The 20,586-nt window shown below is 40.5% G+C and overlaps 1 protein-coding gene and 1 long non-coding RNA gene across 5 annotated transcripts in view; both read left to right on the top strand.

The window, feature by feature from the left end:
* LOC146498280 (sodium channel protein type 2 subunit alpha-like) overlaps positions 1–20,586 on the top strand; it is a 44,637-nt gene that overhangs the window by 14,471 nt on the left and 9,580 nt on the right. For 2 of the 4 annotated variants that reach the window (XM_085139586.1, XM_085139585.1), the window contains exons 9-21: positions 6,103–6,244; positions 7,371–7,568; positions 7,662–7,850; positions 9,297–9,668; positions 9,770–9,917; positions 10,460–10,698; positions 11,430–11,603; positions 12,009–12,365; positions 15,567–15,977; positions 18,783–18,900; positions 19,008–19,162; positions 19,389–19,562; positions 19,937–19,963. In XM_085139586.1, the coding sequence (XP_084995712.1) occupies positions 6,103–6,244; positions 7,371–7,568; positions 7,662–7,850; positions 9,297–9,668; positions 9,770–9,917; positions 10,460–10,698; positions 11,430–11,603; positions 12,009–12,365; positions 15,567–15,977; positions 18,783–18,900; positions 19,008–19,162; positions 19,389–19,562; positions 19,937–19,963 (2,704 nt within the window). The remainder of the gene's footprint in view (positions 1–6,102; positions 6,245–7,370; positions 7,569–7,661; positions 7,851–9,296; positions 9,669–9,769; positions 9,918–10,459; positions 10,699–11,429; positions 11,604–12,008; positions 12,366–15,566; positions 15,978–18,782; positions 18,901–19,007; positions 19,163–19,388; positions 19,563–19,936; positions 19,964–20,586) is intronic. The other 2 variants (XM_085139588.1, XM_085139587.1) reach the window with 1 other exon arrangement.
* Positions 53–5,329, top strand: LOC146498281 (uncharacterized). The gene is made up of 2 exons (XR_014870505.1): positions 53–1,646; positions 1,744–5,329. It is a non-coding gene; the product is annotated as an uncharacterized LOC146498281 (long non-coding RNA).

The following is a 20,586-nucleotide window of genomic DNA, read 5'->3' as shown; positions in this document are numbered from 1 at the left end:
TATATATATATATATATATATATATATATATATATATATATATATATATATATATATATATATATATATGTGTGTGTGTGTAGTTACATTTAGCTCAAGGCTCACAAGAAAAGGAGGATTCAATGATAGATTATGTCCTGTCATTTAGGATTCTCAGTCTGTGACTTAGGTATAATATATAGGTAACTGATCCCATTGGAGGGAGAGGTTTTGCCTGAGAGAGGCTGAGCACAAGACAACATGTGGCGTGGATAATCACCACGGCTCCACTGGAGCTCTTCACAGAGAGACACGGCATTGCCAGCTGGAGAGCGGGAGGTCTTTGGAGATTTCATCATCTCAAAAGCTCTGTGCTGTGATTAGGGTAACTGGAGCAGACTAGAACACTTTGGGATTGCTATTTTGTTATCATATTTTTATTTCGACTGTACTGAAGCTTTTAACTAGTGCTTCTGACGAACCTACTTGCTGAGCTAAAATAAGTCAAAACAATGCTAAATATAAGGTCCTAATATTTTTAGCTGTCCCTCTCTTAGATGTAAGTAGATATAGATGTAAATGCATAGGTGAAATGGGTGATGGACTTTGTTCCCAGTCAAAGGCACAGTCTGAAACCATCCAAATATTGCTACTCAGCCTACGCACTGAATAATCCTGTAAATCCAAATGCTTTTGAAACAAGCACAACAGGATGACTCTGCTCAATGCCAGGCCCAGTTCAGGGGTTATAGTGAACTAAATACCCATCTGTGTGAATCTGAAATCCTGTAGCTCCAACAAATGGCTTCCATTAGGTGCTCTTGTTAATAATACAAGATAATGGATGATAGCAAATAAAACATGGTGATGATGTTAAAGCCTCTGCAGGGAAGTTTGATGCAGATGTTTTCAATTTTTTTGCACGTTAAACAAAGGTGGTTCTACATGAAACCTTATAGGTTTATGTCATGCATTTACTTCATGTACCATTAGCTTGTCATGTTTTTAGAGTAGCATGGATAAGCACCTAGAGACAGCAGGAGATGATGTAGCATATTTGCAATGTTTCTCTTTTATGGTGAAGAAATTGTTGAATATGATTCTTTAATTAAACATACCAGAAGCTTTATGTTATGGTAGAAGGCACGCCAGATTCCTTTTATATCAAGAGGAATCAGAGTAATACAATGAAGGGAAAAAACTTGGCCAACCTGAACTCGATTTGTCTGTTTAAATGTTGCTGGTCAACCTCGGATGTTGTTGTGGGTTATAGTTTCATATGTTGTATTCTTTTAAGCAGCTTTAGCCACGTGCATCTCACTGTAGTAACTGAGAGCGATGTTACACAATGTAGTGGTCTTTTCCCTCATGCTATTTCCCTATTTAAATCATGTCTTGTATGCTTTTCTCTCCTGACCCTTTAGGTTTTAGATTCAGAGCATTCTCATTTCCAACATACCGACTATTTGTCCCGGCCCGAGGCGTCTCATAAGGAGGCGAAAGGTACCCTTCTGCCTCCTTATGAGACGCTCTGGATTCTCAATTGAATCCAACAGAATGCTGCTAGTGGTGGTAACACACGCTTTGAGCAGGGGCTCCAGCGGTCCATTCCAGCCTAACCTTAACCCTATCAGATCGTGTTTTCCAAAGTGATTAATGATCAGAAAGTAAAACATATTTACATGCATATACTGTATTCATTCCAAACGGCTCTCATGTCCCCGAACGCATAACATAGAGACGGGATGAGAACGTGTTGTTTAGATTATAGCCAAGTTTTAGTTACTTTGATTCTAAAATAAATGAAATGATTTGTCCACAGTTTATCTAAATGGTCTTATGTGACCCTCAGCTAGTCACATACTTGAAGCAAACTTCTGGTTAGTCACTGGTGGTCACGTCACTTCTACAGCATAGTACTGTTGGATTATGTAAGCTCAGTGATTGTAGCTTTAGAGTCACAGCTGTTTTTGACATTTGCTTGGACAGAAGTTTTTTTCCTCAAAGAACCAGAAATGTTGTTACAATGGCTGTTATCATTTGTTTGTTGATACCAGTTCAAATTGTTCAAACACTGTCATTAAGAATAAAGTAAACCAACTTTTTATTCTTGAAAAAAGGGCGCACCAAAAATAGCTCCTCTTGCTTCAAAGCTAACCCTTTACACAATGTTTGTTGCAGCTAACCGGGCTAGTGAACTAAAAAACAAAAAAATATATATTTTAATAAAAGCAGAGAATATTTAGAGTTAAAATGTTTGAGGAGTTTGACGTTTTCTATAAATGATCAGCTAATGTTTGAATACAGACCTAATGTTTAGCCGACATTAATAACTAGCATTTTAGCATATATTTAATTCATGCAGATATTTTGTTAGAATAATCAAGAAGCCAAGACAAAAACTACCAGTATGAATAAGCTAACACTATCTGACTGCCACAACTCCAAATTTTATATAGAATTCAAAGAACAATTAAAAAAAAATATTTATTTATATTTAATTTGTAATTTATAATCCTTCCCATTCCCAGTTATAGTTATTATGGGTGTAGTCACATATTTTTAGTGGCAACAGAATCCACCCACCCTTTAGTTTTTAATCCCTTTTGGTAACCTCTCCTCCAAAAGCACAGGACCTTAATCTCCCAAGAAGTACCGTCTGATTCAGTAATTTGTGTTGAAGTCAGAGCAAAAGATTTGGAGGGGGAAATGATGTCACTAAACTCACTTAAATAGTGGGTCAGTAAGATCAGTACCAATATGACCTACCCAGCTGTCCCACCTACAAGTCACTACATGTGAACTTTCTTTTGTTGCCCGCTTTTTGTGTTTCTGCCATTTGTGGAGCTCTAACAGAGCGCTGCAATCGATACAGCAGAGTTTGAACCTTTTTGTTGTTTTTAAAGGCGTCTTTGTCCCCTTTGATTTTAACATTGCTACATCATCATCAAGAAAATGCATTTTGTTGCACTTACTGCATTTTTAAAAAACTTTCTCTTCAGCTAAACTGCAGCTAAAGCAAGAGTGGCACAGATTCGTGACATGCTTGACAGGTTAAAGATACCATAAGGTAGCTTATGGTTTTACTGGCAGATAACTGAGATGGCCTCTTAACTTGTGCGACATTTTTAGATGGAACTTTCTGAGGCTGGCTGTGGAGGAGAGCAAGATATTAAGCAGGTCAGGATGGAGGACGTAAAACATAGAGGATGCTTAATCTTTTGAGTGTATTCCAACAAGTAATCCCTGAGTAGATTTCCAAATTAAAGCTTTGGATACGTTATGATGACACACACACACAGTCACACACATGCGCACTAGCCCCCATCACGCCTACTGTAGAGTCGAGGCAAGTGCTTATCCCCTTACATCTTAAAACCACTATGCATTAAGGATTATGACTGATTGTATTGAAAGTTTCAACTTTTGCCCTGAGCTGGAGCGATGCGGGCAGGAAACTCACCACCTTAGCCCCACCCAGGAAAAAAAACTGTTGCCACTGAAAGATGTTATTTCCTGCTGTTATACAAACAGCAGGAAATTGATGTTGTCCTCACATATATAATATTAAAAACAAACATTGTAAACATGTAGCAAAGGGCTTTAATAGAGTTCTGACACACCCGACCCCGTGTTAGCTGTGCTCCAATGATTGCGCAAGATGAAATCAATTATTATTCATATTTTGCCTTTCTTTTCACATACTGTCGCTTTTTAGATTTTTGGCTTCATGCTTCCTATAATTCCAGTAAGCAACAGGTTAATAAGGTCATAAGGCCTTTTCAACTGGAGGAACTGCAGATTGCATCACTCAGCAGTGGCTTCATTTTCAGCTCCCTGGGTTTCTTCTTTGGATTAACTTAAAAAATCAATCACTGTTGTCCTTTTTAGCTCTTACCCCAACTTCCTCAAGAGGCTTTGAGGAAGTTGGGGTAGACCGCCACTGTCGCCATGGGTTTGTTCTTAATGACGTGTGGTTAAAAGAATGAAATGGGGGTACTGCTTTACCTCATAGTTTGAGCAGCTCACCATATGCCCCAAGGCTAAATTCAGCTGCCCGGGTTCAACTCTGACCCAAGGTGCTTTTACCTTTGTCTTCCCCAACTCACTCATTCCCTGCTTTCCTATCTAATCAAGGCAAAAGCTCCCAAACAATAAAGTAAAAAAATAAAAGGGAATTTTTGCTCAGTGTACTATGGTAGAGCATTCATATAAAAATAACTTCCTAGAGCCTGAGAACAGATATATATAGTAATAGTAGTAATAGCAAGTGGTAAAAATGCATGAAAAAAAAACTTGCAGAATACTTAGATGTGATGCACAGCTGAGTTATATCTGTGTGTATCAGCAGCCCTCCATTGGGCAGTTGCTATAGAGACTAATGGGACATGAAGGCACCTTGTTCACAATTACAAAACTACGAAAGGACTCTCACATTTTTGTAGCTGTTTAATGGACAACGGTGGATTAACAAGCATATAATTGAGTGCAGTTTATTCATTTATAAACTGCATACAGAGGCACCTAATCTGAGCACCTATAGGAAGTTGCTCAGACTTGATTGCAGAATGACATGATGAAAACATGGAATAGTGATAGTACAGGAAATATTGTTAGCTAAACTTAGTGATATGACACCTTCCATGCATTTCATTTTTAATTAAGCTGCAGTTTATTTTCCAGACTAGTCATTTCATGTGTAAAGTATATAAAATGTTCCAAAGTCAAGTTATAAGTACTGTGCTAAAAATGATCTCAGACATAAGAATTAATCACCAGCACACCAGGGCTGCTTTACCTGAATGTCAATCATCAGTAACCTATACTCTCCTTGGTGGTTTTTCAGAAGTTTATCTCGGATCTGCCCTCGTCGCATCACCAGCTAGTCGCTCAATGTCATTGAGGTTGTATGGTCTGTTAAAGTGAATTGTTCAGCGGGGTATGAGTTTAGACCCAACATGGTCTTTCATTGGACATTGCCATATATCACTTCCTGTCAGGAAGCAGCTTTAGTTGACAGGAACTCAGCAGTATACTTGGCATGTTTGCTTGAAGATGCATTAAGCTGCAGTGTATAGGAAGCTCCACATAGTGCACATAGGAAGTGATTTGCAGTTGTGACCAGAGACAATAGAAAATCAATGGCATCTTCAAGCAAACACAAGGCGGAAATTTCCGGGAAAAACTTTACAGTTGGGAGTACACTCAGAGTCTTGTAGAAATCACAGTCTCCATTAGCACGTGCTCCGAAAGCCTCTTTAAGCTGACAAACTTGACAAAGACTAAAACTAAAGACAGTCAGTTATTTTTTACAGGCATGATACTGTTTTCGGTTAATGTGCATTTTTTTTTAAATAAAGTTTTCCTTTTGACAAAAGTCAAATTTTTAAATCACAACATTTGTTTAGATGCCGAGTTGATTAAATCGTCCCTTTTTTACGACAGAAAGATTTTTGCTAATTTTGCTCAATAATGAGAGATATGAAATAAACTAAACGTGCATTGATTAACAGAGGTGAACAGATTGGTGTGAGTGATGTAGCAGAGGGCCAGCCTGACAGGAAGATGTCGCTGGCCTCACACAGCATCCTCTGTCCTCGCTGCTGGATATTAGTGAGCATTCCTGCTTAGCTGGCGTGTTGGTGAGATCCACAGCTGTTCTTACAGCAGCGCTCTTCCGCCCAGCTGTTTGCCTGCCATTATGAAATTATTCCACACTGAGATTGACATGGCAGTCCAGCTTGTTCTCAGCTGCTGGACTTAAATATTTGCTGTAATGCCACTATGTTGACAATGAAGATCAGAGACGCTGGAATCGAGCTGATTTTTTTTTCCTGCTGCAATTTGATATCCATCTGGCTAATCTCTTTTTGCTCCAGTGCATTTTAGTGCTCCTGTCTGAAACAGGTTTCAAGTGCCGTCTTCTTTGAAATAACGGTGATGATAGTACGTACTTACTGACTCATCTCCCAATTTTCTCTGTGGAGTCAAAGGCCGCAGAGCCACATGTAGAAGGTTTTTAACTCTGGGAAAGCAGCACGCACACCGGCACGGCTATATCTGTTTATCAGTCCTGGCCTCTAATCGTTTATCTTCTACCTCTCAATCATTTGCACATTACAGGAAGTGTCCAGAAGGATTTGACTGCCTAAAAGTAGGGAGGAATCCAAACTACGGCTACACCAGCTTTGACACTTTCGGCTGGGCTTTCCTGGCACTTTTCCGTCTCATGACACAGGACTACTGGGAAAAACTGTTTCACCAGGTGCAATTTTCTACTTTTGGTTTTTCATCTATCAGCATCCTGTAGTTACAACCTTCAACTTAAAAGTTCAATTTTCTTCTTATAGGTTCAGTGTTTTCAGCAGTGGCTCTAAGAGGTCAAACGCATTGCAACTTAAGGCAACACCAACAAACAGAAAAACGTCACCAAAGCTCACAAAAAACAATAGAAGTTGAATAAAACACAATAGAAACAGAAAAACAACTCAAACGCTCACAAAGAAAAGACTCTTAGAAAACACAACAGAAGCATTTTGGGGACAGAACAGCTGTGGAAGTGACGAGCTAACACTGAAATGTACGAGCAAACATGTATTTACAGTGTCTTGCTATTAAAACACAGATTACCTGCATCTTCTGCCTCACTTCAGTCTTTCACATGTTCTGGTTTCTGTTACTTAACCAGATGTTTTACCACTTTGTCTCCCAGATTTGTTCTTTTCTACTTCCTTTTGTTTTTCTTCTGTTTAGTTTTTTTCCCAAGTCCTTTGTTCTTTATTCGACTTCTGTTGTCTTTTTGTGAGCTTTTGGAGCGTTTTTCTATTTGCTGGTCTTCTCTGGGGCCAAAGTAGTTTTCACTTTCACAAAGAATCAGTAACTGGGTCACATAGTGGAGAAACACAACTAACATACTTAAACGGATATTGAATAAGACGTCACTTCACAAAGTGGCCAGAAACCTAAAAACAAATGAAAGACCAGCTGATTTCACAGCTAATAAATATGTGCTGAACTGCTAAAACCGTGGCTGGGATGTAGGTTTTTCCATTCATTTTAGTCACTTAAATCAATCCCTTAGCAATATGAAGGATATGGTGCCATGCTGAAATGCGCTGACATGCGCTCACGTTGCTGACATATAGCAAAGATTTAAAATTGCAGCCATGTCAGATGTTCACTAGTAGTTCATACTGTAATGTACAAAATAAGATATTTGGATGAGCAGGGAGAAACTGTGAAGTGTTAATAAATTAACTGTGTGTTGCTTTCTGTACTGAACTGTGTTGTTTAGCTTTAGCATATGATCTGCCTTATAACTATACACAGTGCTGAACCAGTGACTCTGGTGAATTTGCTTTTATTGCCTTTACTTTCTTTGATTCCCACAGACTCTGCGCTCAGCTGGGAAGACCTACATGATCTTCTTTGTTCTAGTGATCTTCATGGGCTCTTTCTACCTGGTCAACCTTATCCTGGCTGTGGTGGCCATGGCCTACGAGGAGCAGAATCAGGCAACCATCGCTGAGGCCTGGCAGAAGGAGAGAGAGTTTCAGATGGCCATGGAACAACTTAGAAGAGAGCAAAGAGTAAGTGCGGTGCATTGTCATATTTTCTTTTGCACCTTCAGCTGAAGACAGACACAACCGTAACTATTTCAAACAATTTCATCCCATGTGAAGCTGGCAGCAAAAAGACAAGCACAGGAGACAGACTCAGTGTTGTCCCCGGAGCTGTCTCCATTCTGTGTGAAGTATACAGGAAGTATACGAAGAAGCAGCAGCAGAAGAAGAAGATCTCACAGGATGCTGTCCGAAGAAACGGCAGAAGAAGCTGCAGAACAGAAGATGGAGCCCCTGGAAGAAGTAATGGTATGTAACCTTAAGGAGTGCTGTCGAGTTGTTAATGGTTGAAACTAGAGATGGCACGATACCACTTTTTTATGTCCGATACCGATACCGATATCATAAATTTGGATATGTGCCGATACCGATATGAATCCGATACAGTGTTTTTTAATCAATAAAACGTTTTTTTTTTAATATCTTGCTGTATTTTGTATAAGTTTATACTCAAGTTTAAATAAATAACAACACTAAAGCTATTCTGTTATACCTGTATGTAAAAAATACACTGCGCCCAAAATATTTCATAGTTCAGCAACACTGATCAATCTAATAAACGTAAACCTGCTCCATCCTCCCTATTCTGGTATTTTAAAGAGTACTTAGCAGAAATATCAAGCAACCTAACTAATAGGGTTGCAAACTACCAGCAAAAAAAAAATAGGGAACCACCCCCCACCCTCCAGCTCATGATGCTTAATCGATATAATCAAATTAAATTTGATGCAGGGGGAAAATGCACAGAAAGAAATTATTTTTCAAGAATAATTAAATAGATTCAACATCTTTCTTCAACAGAATTGCAGACTGCACAGATGGTACCTTCCCAAAGGAAAAAGTACTATAGCTTACTAGGGTATATTAGACTTAACAGTTACTATATACAGTAATGGACTTCTATGTATTTTACATCAGATTAAAACTTTGGGTGTAAGAGTCAGATAATTATTTATTAAAAGCTAGACATTTTAAATGAGAACAAGAAAGAAAAGTATGTCTTTGTGCCCCCTTTTCCCTGTTCATGCCCTATCGGCCCCCCTGGCTACACTTTGCTAGATCCGCCCCTGCACAGTTACCAGCCGTCAGCTACGTAGAAAACGATCCTGGTCTAGAAAGTAATATTAAATAAATTCTAACAACAGCTTATCAAGCTTAAACATGCTGCTGTTGTTCAGCCGCTGGTTTCCTCTTTCTGGTGCAAAGTGGGCCAAAAACAAAGAAGAGAGACAGACTCGCGACAGAAAAGCCAATCAGCTGATCATTAAGCAGTTTCACGATGGAAGTAGCAGCAGGAGAGAGAGAGAGAGAGAGAGAGAGAGGCAGTCGCTCCATATATCTGTTGTTAAGCTTAACATGGGAATGCTTTACAAACATTCAGAGATGAACTTACACACTTGCTTTACTTCTCTCTGGGAAAACTTCCTCGGAGATGAAATGCTGGTTTGCTAGCAAGGCTACAAATACACACAGCGGCTCTATCACGTGATGCACACTGCTGCGACGTGCTACAGTTAGCAAGTTTTGTGAGGTGCTTTTTTGATATTTAATGGATCGGATTACATTTTTTATTTCTCGCCGATATCCGATCCAGTAATTTGGATCAGTATCGGACCGATACCGATACGTAATATCGGATCGGTCCATCTCTAGTTGAAACCACAGAAGCTAATGCGTTCTTCCATATTTCTGTAGCCTCCCCTGTCCCCCCTGCCGGCCCACCCTCTGCTGGCCACGCTATCCTCTCACCCACTCAGCACCAGACGAGGAAGCCAGAACAGCATCTTCAGCTCCTTCCGCGTTCGCAACAACTCAGAGGCCGACTTCGCGGACGACGAGTACAGCGTTCACGGAGACGTCTTCAGGAGTCGCACCAGTTCGACAGCGACGCCATGGAAGAGGAGAACGGGCAGCGTGAGAAGCCACTGCTCCCAAATCTTCACCCCCAGCCTCAATGTCAACGGTCGACTGAACATCTCCCTCGACCACAATGGAGTCATGACTATGGGTCTGCTCACCCCTACGTCCATGCCAGCTCACAGCATGGAGAGAGTCAGGGAAGACACAGTGAGTGACGGAGCCTTTGTTATGAGACTGTTCTGAAAAGTTTAAATATGAGTTTATAAGAACATGACAATACAGCCTTGTTTGTTTGTTTGTTTTTTTAGATATTTTCTGTTTGTCAGAAGCCCTCCAGCACAGAGGAGACAGTTCCAAGGCCTCTCCTGCAACCTTCCCCCACAGTGACAGATCCATCCCCCGTGCGCAGGAAAAGGGGCCTGAGCTCTGTCAGCTTTTATAGTGATGCCATGGACGGTGCGTCCATTTCACTGTTTAAGGAAGTGTTCAGAAATTACATCACTTTTTGGGGATATATAAAGCTAGCTTAGCAAAAGGGTTGGAAACAGCTAGCCTGGTCTTGTCTGAAGGTTACAAGATCCTCTACAGGTCGCTAAATAACATATCCAGGAAGTTATTACATCAAAAAATAGTGTAACAAATGCATATATCTCCCATTATTTCTTTAGTACTGTTTTGTGTCATTAAGCAGGTCCCTCTACTTCCCAAACAAAGCCAAACCAGCTTTCCCCCTGATTTCTGTATTTATGCTCAGCTGTTATAATGGAGGCATAGTAGAAGAAATTAGAACTGGTTTTCTCAACCAACCCTCCACCTGCCCAAATAACATTTAACTTTAGTTAACTTTGCTAGCAGAGCAGCCTAATGTATATAACATTATGATTGTTGGAGCGTTGAACCCTAGAATCACCACTGGTTTCAGGTTTTAGCTGTTCAAAAATGATCAAAAATCAAAGTTATCTGCAGATATAAAACATTTCCGTGTGGTGTCTCTGCAGAGCTGCAGGAGTCGAGGCAAAAGTGCCATCCCTGCTGGTACACGTATGCCAAGAAGTATCTGATATGGGACTGCTGCCCCTGGTGGCTGAAGCTGAAGGAGTATGTGAAGCTAATGGTGATGGATCCTTTCCTGGATCTCGGTATCACCATATGCATTGTGCTGAACACCCTCTTCATGGCACTTGAACACTACCCCATGACTGATGAGTTCAACACCATGCTCTCAGTGGGCAATCTGGTAAGAGGGTTTTAATGATACCAGAGGGATGTTTCCAGCTTTTAACACACTTTCTATAAGTGCTGTCAGGTGCTAGATAAGGAGAGGAGAGTAGAACAGAGAGGAAACTGAATTGGCCGGCATTCAGATAATCCGTCTCTGTTTGCAGACAGGTTATTTTTTAAAGCAGGTGCAGGACAGGAGGTCAAATACAGTGATGCTGATCCGCTGTCAAAGATTCTGTTTTAGACTATTTGTGATTATCTTTAATAACATGGAGTATTTTTAGCAAGAGGTGGAATTGATTTCCTGTAGTTCTGTTTTGAAATCTCTTCCTACCGGTGAATTTTAGACTCTGACAGAGATTTGGTAAATAAATAAATACATTAATATATTAAGTAATTTTAAAATTATATAACTTTATATGTACCTTTATATGAATAAATTAAAAACAACAACAAAAATGAAATAACATTTTGAAATACATTGTTATATTTTCTGTTGAACTAAGGTTTGTGTGCAGAAACCTTCACTGAAATGTTTTCAGTTCTCTCATTAATAAAATTCAAATTACACATCTTTTGAAGGCGGTTGTGTAAAATTGTTTATTTGTGGTCAACAAAAGAGAAACGACTCATCTAAAAGACAATGAATCCTCTACTAATTAATCTGTAGCTATATAATATTCCTATTGTTTTGCTGATTTTTCACCTCTAAAATTCTTTTTGTCACTCTGTGTCTTTTTTTTCTAGGTGTTCACTGGTATATTTACAGCTGAGATGGTACTGAAGCTGATTGCCATGGACCCCTATTACTACTTCCAACAGGGCTGGAACATCTTTGACGGCATCATTGTTTGCCTCAGTTTAATGGAGCTGGGCCTCTCCAATGTAGAGGGACTGTCCGTCCTGCGATCTTTCAGATTGGTGAGGGAAATCTTGTTCATTCTCTGCGTTACTTTGAAGAAAATTTAGTAATTATTTCCGATTGATCAGCTCCTGATGAACAGAAGACAAAACCTAGACACGGGAGCAGATTCAACTATTTGCAATGGGAAACAGACAACTGATGAACTAAGGGTCCTCAAATGGGTGAAGTCTAAGATAAAAGTATGGACAAAGCATAATATGTCCATTAAAAAATAATGATACCTAGGAACAGAGTTGTCATGTTGCACATTATATCTAATAATCAGATTACATCTAAAAACATAAAAGTCTCTTTGGGTTTCAACTCTAAAGTCTAGTTAACTTGTATAACTTGTATAGTGTAATAGTCAGTCTATTCTGAAGATGCAGCATCATTTGTCTTCACATTTCTCTTATCATAAGTTGCGAGTCTTCAAGCTGGCAAAATCCTGGCCCACTCTCAACACTCTCATCAAGATCATCGGCAACTCGGTGGGCGCCCTGGGAAACCTGACGCTGGTGCTGGCCATCATTGTTTTCATCTTCGCTGTGGTGGGAATGCAGCTATTCGGCAAGAACTATCAGGACTGTGTCTGTAAGATCTCCTTTGACTGTCAGATGCCTCGCTGGCACATGAAGGACTTCTTCCACTCCTTCCTGATTGTGTTCAGGGTCTTGTGCGGCGAGTGGATCGAGACCATGTGGGACTGTATGGAAGTGGCTGGCCAGCCCCTCTGCATCCTGGTCTTCATGTTGGTCATGGTCATAGGGAACTTGGTGGTAAGTTATTATGACTTGGCATTTAAACTCTAACCTGTTTAAGGTTATGTTGAGTGATAGTCTATATTTTTTGTACCGGCAAAGCTCACAAAAAGATTAAACTCAATAAGAGTTTCTTTTGAGAAGTGTCTGTGTGGCCTTTCCCCTGTTCCTCTGTGCTGCAAAGTTCAGACAGTAGAAATGAGTCAACCACAGTGTTGCACTGAGTGACATTTAGCTCAGTCCTACATGCACCACATTGCGGCTGCAAATGCCAACTACAGGATCAGGCACGAGGTGCAGTCAAAAAGCTGAAAACTGAATCCAGTCCTAATTTAAACTGTCTTGTCCCTCCTTCACGTTCTTTCATTGGAAAGCTTTCACTGGAAGTCCTGTTCTGACCAGCTGCGCTTGCAAAGAGAGCAAACATCAACTTCTGTTACAAACTGACCAACTTTCATGCCGCAACCGTCACATTGCTCATAGCAGTGATCTCAAAGTCATAGCCACCCGACTCAGAGAGCATCCTCACATCATGTCAGGAGCACAGGCAACATGGTTGTTCACCAGAAATGACCCCAAAGTCAAACTTTCAGTGTGGAAATTACTGTCACATCACCATGTGGTAGCAAGCCACACCCACACAGTCATTCCCCACCACCCTGAGATTTGCCTCCAACTGTGCAGGAACTGGGGCAGCACTTCCCCGGGAAATTACCTGGAAGGGGAGACTGAGAAAATTAAAGTTTGTTATTTTTGAACATACCTTAAATGCTTAGGTCAGTGGCTGAACTACTCTGAAAACAGACATGTTAAAAAAAAGCTGTCCAGGCAATACGTGGAATTACCCCACGTAATTCCACGGGCGATTGTGTCCAGGGGGCGATTGTGGCTCAAGAGTTGGGAGTTCGCCTTGTGATCGGAAGGTTGCCGGTTCGAGCCCCGGCTCGGACAGTCTTGGTTGTTGTGTCCTTGGGCAAGACACTTCACCCCTGTTGCCTACTGGTGGTGGTCAGAGGGCCCGGTGGCGCCAGTGTCCGGCAGCCTTGCCTCTGTCAGTGCGCCCCAGGGTGGCTGTGGCTACAATGTAGCTTGCCATCACCAGTGTGTGAATGGGTGGATGACTGGTTGTGTAAAGTGCTTTGGGGTCCTTAGGGACTAGAAAAGCGCTATACAAATATTTACCATTTTACTCAGCCTATTTAAACATATTGAAATCCTATAAATCAAGTATGGATTTTTGTAAGCATTACAAAATTATTGAATCCAATGCTCCTTAATAAAGATTTAAAAAATGGAGGATATGTGGAGGGTATGAGTCTTTAACAGAAGAAGTGCTTTTGATGTTCTATTGGACAGGCAAAGTTATCCTTTAAACAGTATTTGATGACTAAGAGCGATGCAGTAGCGTTTCAATGCTACCAAATCCACTTGGTGATGTCACAAGTAATCTGGGATTACGTGGCACAAGAGAGGACTGCTGATTGTGTATTATGTGAATGGACCATCCTTCAAGTTAATTATGTTAAAATTTGCAAGCTGTATTAGTTTGTATATCTGTAAATGAGCAACTCTTCGGCATGCTCTATTAAATGAAAGGGTCATGGTCTTGCGTCAGATTAGATTTAGAGTTTCTACCAAATTTAATAGATTATAGATTTATGAGATGTGCAGATCATTTTGTTCTATTTTCATTTGCATTTTACACATCACCTCAATTTAAAAACCCTCTGTTATTTGTGCTGCATCATATGTATATTATCTACAAATGTTGCCGTGCAAACTGAAGCGACAAGAGACAAACTCAGTGCTGGAGCAGCTTTACTGCCCTTTTATCCACCACTAATGAGCTAAGCCTTACGGGTGAAATGGGGACCCAAGTGTTGCACAAACACCGCAGAGCTTTCACCCCGTTTAACACCAAGTTTTGATTTTTACTCATTTTGCAAGCCAACACATGCAGCTGTTAAAAAAAACAGCAGTTAATTCAGTTTTAATTGTATACGCCCACTCCCACATTCACTGCTCCTCCCATATGACCAGCCGTTTCCTGTGAGCTGATATTAAAGAATACAAAAGCACTCTGAATTTGCAGGATTTGTTTATAGTCAACGTTGTTTTGCTTTGAATGTGGTGTCGTTCCAGTGGTAATCCTGGTAATAGAAATACATACAGAAATACTTGTATTTTAGTATAGCACTATTTTAACCCAGTAAAAATCTAGTTTTATTTACTTGTTCACTTGCTCCCCTCGACTTTTTTAGTTAGGATAAGTTTAAATTCTTTTGACAAAAAATTAGCAAGAGATTTGCATAATTCAAACCCAGTCAAAAGAAAGGTACTAGATATTTCTAGGTGTACATAGCAGTTTCTCAAGTATCACATAGATGCTATTAGTGGATAGAGACACTTTCATTGACTGTATTGCCTTGTTAGCCTAAAGATCAGATCACAACAGCGCTCCCGATGCAATTTAATGGACAGAAACCTCTCTGTGCACATGAATCGTGGGAAAGCAGTTTATCTGTGGGATTATCCAGGATGCTTAGGGGTGAGAAGGTCAGAGGGCATTCATCACTAATCATCTGCTCATGCTCCCCATCTCTGACTAGCTCAGTGGCTAAAGATGATCCTTGCCAACTGTGCACATCACCCATGAAGGGAACGCACACACAGACACACACACATATGTGCAGTGTTATGCCCCCGTGCTGCTGCTCTCTAAGCTAGCAGACAGATTACTTAGGAGTTGGATGCTTTGAACCTTGACTTCAGGAGGCCTGAAACATCAGCCATATGTGCCTGAGCGTATCATTGTTGCAGAACTTTGCGGGATTTGCCAATGTTGACAAAATATATGGGACATCATGTCAGGCATTAGGTGAAATGATAAAGCATACATACTAAACAATTCAGAGCTTTGCACATCAGATGGTGATACAAGCATAATATGGCTATACAATGTCCTGCTTTTCACACCAAGGATCTCTGCTCCAGGCCATATTAAAACACTACCCACCACCACCTATTATTGTGGAGTGTGGCATATTGAATTCTGTGCATAAGCAAATTTGGTTGAAATGTGTTTCTTATATGTAGATGCAAAAAAAAGAGAGAAAGGGGCTAAGGGCTTAAGTGGTTACGGCTAAATAACTATAAACGAGTTTAATAGTTTCATCCATTCAGATGTAAGTAAACATACATTTTTTGGTATGTCAACAGGTGCTGAATCTCTTTCTGGCCCTGCTGCTGAGCTCCTTCAGCTCAGACAATCTCTCTGCTCCAGACGAAGACGGGGACTTGAATAACATTCAGATTGCCATCGCTCGCATCCATTCCGGCATTTCCTGGATTGTCACAAGCGTCATCAACCTCTGCAACAGGAGCTTGAAGCGTGGAAAACACAAACCCAAGGAAACCAGTCAGGCCCTCAAGCCGGTCGGAAATCACATGGAGAGCAACGGGGGGATTTTTGGACGTTATGGAGAGAAGTACATCGTACCAGAGGAGGACAGCTACATGACCAACCCAAACCTGACTGTCATTGTTCCTATCGCGCCTGGGGAGTCAGATGTGGAGTTTTTGGAGGAGGAGGAGATCTCAGAGTCATCAGAGGATGAAGAAAACAAACTGGTAAGTATGTCGTGCCCAGAATCATGTTTGGGGCTTAACTTAGGCTTTAATGCTCTCTGAACTTACATTACTTTAGAGAATGTGATTTTATCGGCATACTTTTTGCTAAGAATGAAATCTCATCTTGTCATTTGAAACACTCAACTTGTTTGTTTGGCTTGTGTTTCTTATTAAATAAATTAATAATTACTTGGTTTTTTGCTGGTTGTATGCTGAGATAAACTCCAGAAGTCCACGTTGACAACAAATTATGATTTTGAAATTATTGTCTGATCTACCTATTAAATTGAGATGTGCTGGAATAATTTAAGTTTTATCAAAGATTTTTCAGAAGCTTTTAATTTTTAGAAAGGATCTGTATGAGAATGAACATGATATCAAAATGGCGGGATTAGTTTATCATGTTTAATGACTGGACACAGAAGGGCTGCACACTTTCAAAAGTAGCTGTGGCTAAAACAGAGCTTATACTGTTTAACATATGTGTGTATGTTTAAGCATATATGTTTTGTGCTGGTAGCCTAAATATTATTAGTAACATCTGTGTTTTCTAATTCTGATGATGATGATGATGCTGTGGAATCAGTCTGTCATACAGTGCCACACACCCACACACATGTTAATGAGACGTGGTTGAATGTGTGCCGAGCTATGCTTAAAGCTATATTTAGTACACACATGTTAAAGGGGTTGATTATCCCTAACTAACAGGAAAATGAGGGCATTACTATTTAAGCCACACATCTTATCCTTTGAATTTAGGTTTTTAGTCCCATTGAGACACGTGTAGAAAATCAGGGTCCTAGCCACACAGTCTGCCTTTACAAACATTTGTGAAAGAATGGGTCGTTCCAAAGTGCTCACAGAATTTGAAGGTGGCGCTGTCACAAGATGTCACTGTAGCAAGAAGTCAGCATTCGATATCTCTTCCCTTCTAGATATTCCACGATCCACTGTAAGTGCTATTATTACAAAGGGAAAGCTTTTAGGAGCCACAGCAATGACCCATGGAGTTACAGCCCACTTAAAGTTACAGTATCAGGTTGCCAAGTGGTAAGGTGCAAAGTGAGTAAAAGTCACCAATGCTCTTCTGACTCAAAACCTCTTCTGGCATTAACATCAGCACAAAAACTGTGTGATGGCAGCTTCATGTGTTTGGATGGCTGAGCAACTCCTGTAGGTTTGATGTTTAGGTCTCCCTGTACTTTTGTCCATAGCACTCTTTACACCCATTAACGAGTACTGTAAGATTATATGATTATTAAGAGTACAAACATTGAAAAAACACATAATTGAAATCATTAAAATATAAAGGAAAGAAAATTGCAATTGAAAGCAGAACACTTTTTTAGAAATCAAAATGATAAAAACATGAACAACTGAACAAAAGAATCTGGGATTAAAGCAGTTCAAGACTTCAGTGTCTGAAACGCGGGATGTATACAGCAGACGGTGCATCGCTGAAATGCCTGCCTAAACAGATATGTCTTTAGCACACTTCTGAAAGCCTCTTAGGGAATCTTAGGGAAGCACACCGAGCATTCGACGGGTCAGGCATCGCAGCTTGAAAAGCTCACCCCTGATCCGTAGGTGCATTAGTATTATTTGCCCAGCATTAGACAGCTAACTTACACACAAACACTGGACGAAGCTGCAATGACTGAGATACAGTTTGTTTCTTGTTTGCATTTCTGTGCATATGAAATGAGTTTACCGTGCACTCAGCAACAGTAACTAACACCGTGTGTATAGTTGCTTTAATTTGCATGAAAGCGACAGTGAGAGTGCAATAGCACTCTTCAGTTTTTGTATAGATTTGGATTTGACTGTGTTCAATCGAAAGCTTTAGAGTCAGACTGTCCTGCAGATCGGGCGTTTGTTGAGGCGGAGGATGTGTCGTTCCTGTCCTGTCTGGCAGAAAAACAGGAGCAGGCCAGATGTGGAGCCAGGCGCTGTAGAGCAGATTAAACTGACACAGCTGAGCTGGGCAGCCTGCAGTCTGGTGCTCTCTCTTCCTCTTTCCCTCCCATGCGCTGCTGCACACCACACTAGAACTAGGCATCATGAAAAACGGGGGCGGGGGGGGCCCCCCATCGTCCATCAGCTTAACTGGGCATCTGCAGCTGCTCTGCATGTGCAGAGCTTTAAACACACACAAAAGTGATAAACATATTATGTGTAAGAATATTGTTAAAAAGAAATCCTATAGTTAAGTATTTGAGTCTTCTCTAGAGTGTAAATACATCGCCTTTGCTTAAATGGGATCAATTACTACTTTCTGATGTGCCATCAGTCCATTATGTTTCTCACTGTCTTTAAACTCTAAGATGAGCAATTCTGGTAATTTGGTTTCCAGATCCCGTGCATGCCCTTTAACGCTGGATTAAATTTTGTACCATTTTACGAGATTGAAGCTGCACCTCTGTCCTGTAAATCATATGAAATATGTTGTTGTTACAACACATGAAAATCTCATCAAAATTGCAGTAAGCCTCACAGGAGATTGAAAGTCCATCAAGGTGCGCCGGCTCTGATGGGATGAATGCACGCAGGCTCATGTGGAGCAGGAAAATGTGCTGCAACTTCTTTTTCTTTAAAAAAAAAACTCATGTAATGTGTGACATGACTGTATGACAACACCATCAGCAGTATCACAACAGGCTGGGGAACACAACCAGAACAGATCGCTGTTTGCTAGTTTAATATAGATTCATATTCTGTATTTACACATGCAGATGTCAAAGAGCTGAGGGCTGTTTCCATACGAGGGCACGTGATTGTAAACACTCAGACTTTATTTTGTAGGAGAAGATCAGCCTGTCAGAGGGCAGCACAGTGGATCTAAGGAAGCCCGGAGAGGAAGAGGATAACTTGTCAGTGCTGGATGAAGACAGTATGGAGCCTGATGAATGTTTTCCTGAATGTGAGCGAAAGTAGCAACCTCACTAAATCTGCTAACGTGCATTCATTTAAAATGTTTCTTTTTTTCCTTCATGCTGTGATAAATGCCGGTTTGTTTTTTGACATCAGTCTGTATGAGACACTGCCAGTGCTGTAACATCAACACCAGCCGTGGACTAGGACAGGCCTGGTGGAGGCTGAGGAAGACCTGCTACCAGATTGTGGAGCACAGCTGGTTTGAGACATTCATCATCTTCATGATCCTGCTCAGCAGTGGGGCTCTGGTAAGGGTCCTAGATCTAATTAGAAAGATTAATATTGATCCAATACCAATATTAATTATTAACATCTGGATTGACCAACAGTGTCAGCAGTAGATTTGATGAGACGTTGAGCTGGCTGATGTCCAAATTGCGCCTTTTGTGTAGTTTTAAAGACAAAAACTTCTCACAGATGGTTTTCTTATGCTGAGCAATAATAACAGTAATGCTGCGTTCTCTTGTACTGCAGGCATTTGAAGACATTTACATTGAAAAGAGAAAAGTCATAAAGGTGATGCTGGAGTACGCTGACAAAGTCTTCTCCTACATCTTCGTCCTGGAGATGTTCCTCAAGTGGATTGCATACGGCTTCAAGAAGTATTTTACAAACTACTGGTGCTGGCTCGACTTTCTGATTGTGGATGTAAGTTAACGCTTTGCTGCTTTGGTTTTCAAATCATATGACGTGAAAGGATGTAGCTGAATGTATGCCGTACTTGTGGGATTTATAGCTATAATGATGCCAGATTTTTCACAGGAGAGCACGTGAATTAGCTCTAGACAACATTTTCAATACCTGAACCTGTTCGCTGCAGAACTAAGCGCTAATTCACACTGAAACAGTAGATACGTTGTAGATTTTTGCAGCTGCTCTCATGTCAGGATTTGGCCGTTCCCCAGTTGGATTTTGCCACACATTTGTGAGGAACTGGATGCGGTTCTGTAAGTGTTTAGTCACTCAAAGTGCCCGAGGCATGCAGCCCTTGACTTCCTCTGATTTCACCTGCTGTTACACAGATTGCCACAGACCGCTCTATTGTTAGGGTAAGTTGTAGTTAGCAGGTCCCAGGTGAGTATGGAGTCTGGGACTGGAAACTTGCATCCGCATCACAAATGCTTCTGTGTTTCTTCACTCGTAAGCGCTTTTTGTTGCGATATCAAAAGCCACCGTCTTGTTTCCAAACAAATGCTTTTCATATAAAATGAGATTTAAAATAAGAATAATTTTAAAAAAGCTCTCAGCAATCATCGTTTGAACCGCTTGGGTACAGGACCTTGGCTTTTATATCAAAAACAAACGCAGTTTCATGTGATCTGAAGCTTATCTACAGAAGATCTGGTTTACTGTGGAACGTAAAGTCTTGTTTTCGAACTGCACCAGCTGAATTCATGTGTGACCTGTTTGATGTAACTCAGGTACCGAGCGTTCTCTGTTTTTTATGTTTAAAGGAAGTGCTAGCAAACTTTTCTTTCCTACTTTTGCTTTATTTTTGTATTTTTTTTTGTCTGTATTGTGGTGGAGCCAAAGACTTCTGTAGTCCTGAAATTGATTTTGAGTATCTTCTTTAGATATATTGGCCAAACGCATCTGTAAAAGGACTTTTATAAAGAAATACAGATCATTGGGACTTATTAGCCCTAAATTGTTTTGAATGAACTTATTGGAT

This window comes from Neolamprologus multifasciatus, chromosome 18 (assembly GCF_963576455.1).
Source record: "Neolamprologus multifasciatus chromosome 18, fNeoMul1.2, whole genome shotgun sequence".
Classification (NCBI taxonomy): Eukaryota; Metazoa; Chordata; class Actinopteri; order Cichliformes; family Cichlidae; genus Neolamprologus; species Neolamprologus multifasciatus.
The sequence above is the reverse complement of the archived record's forward strand: the minus strand, read 5'-3'. Positions and strand labels throughout refer to the sequence as shown.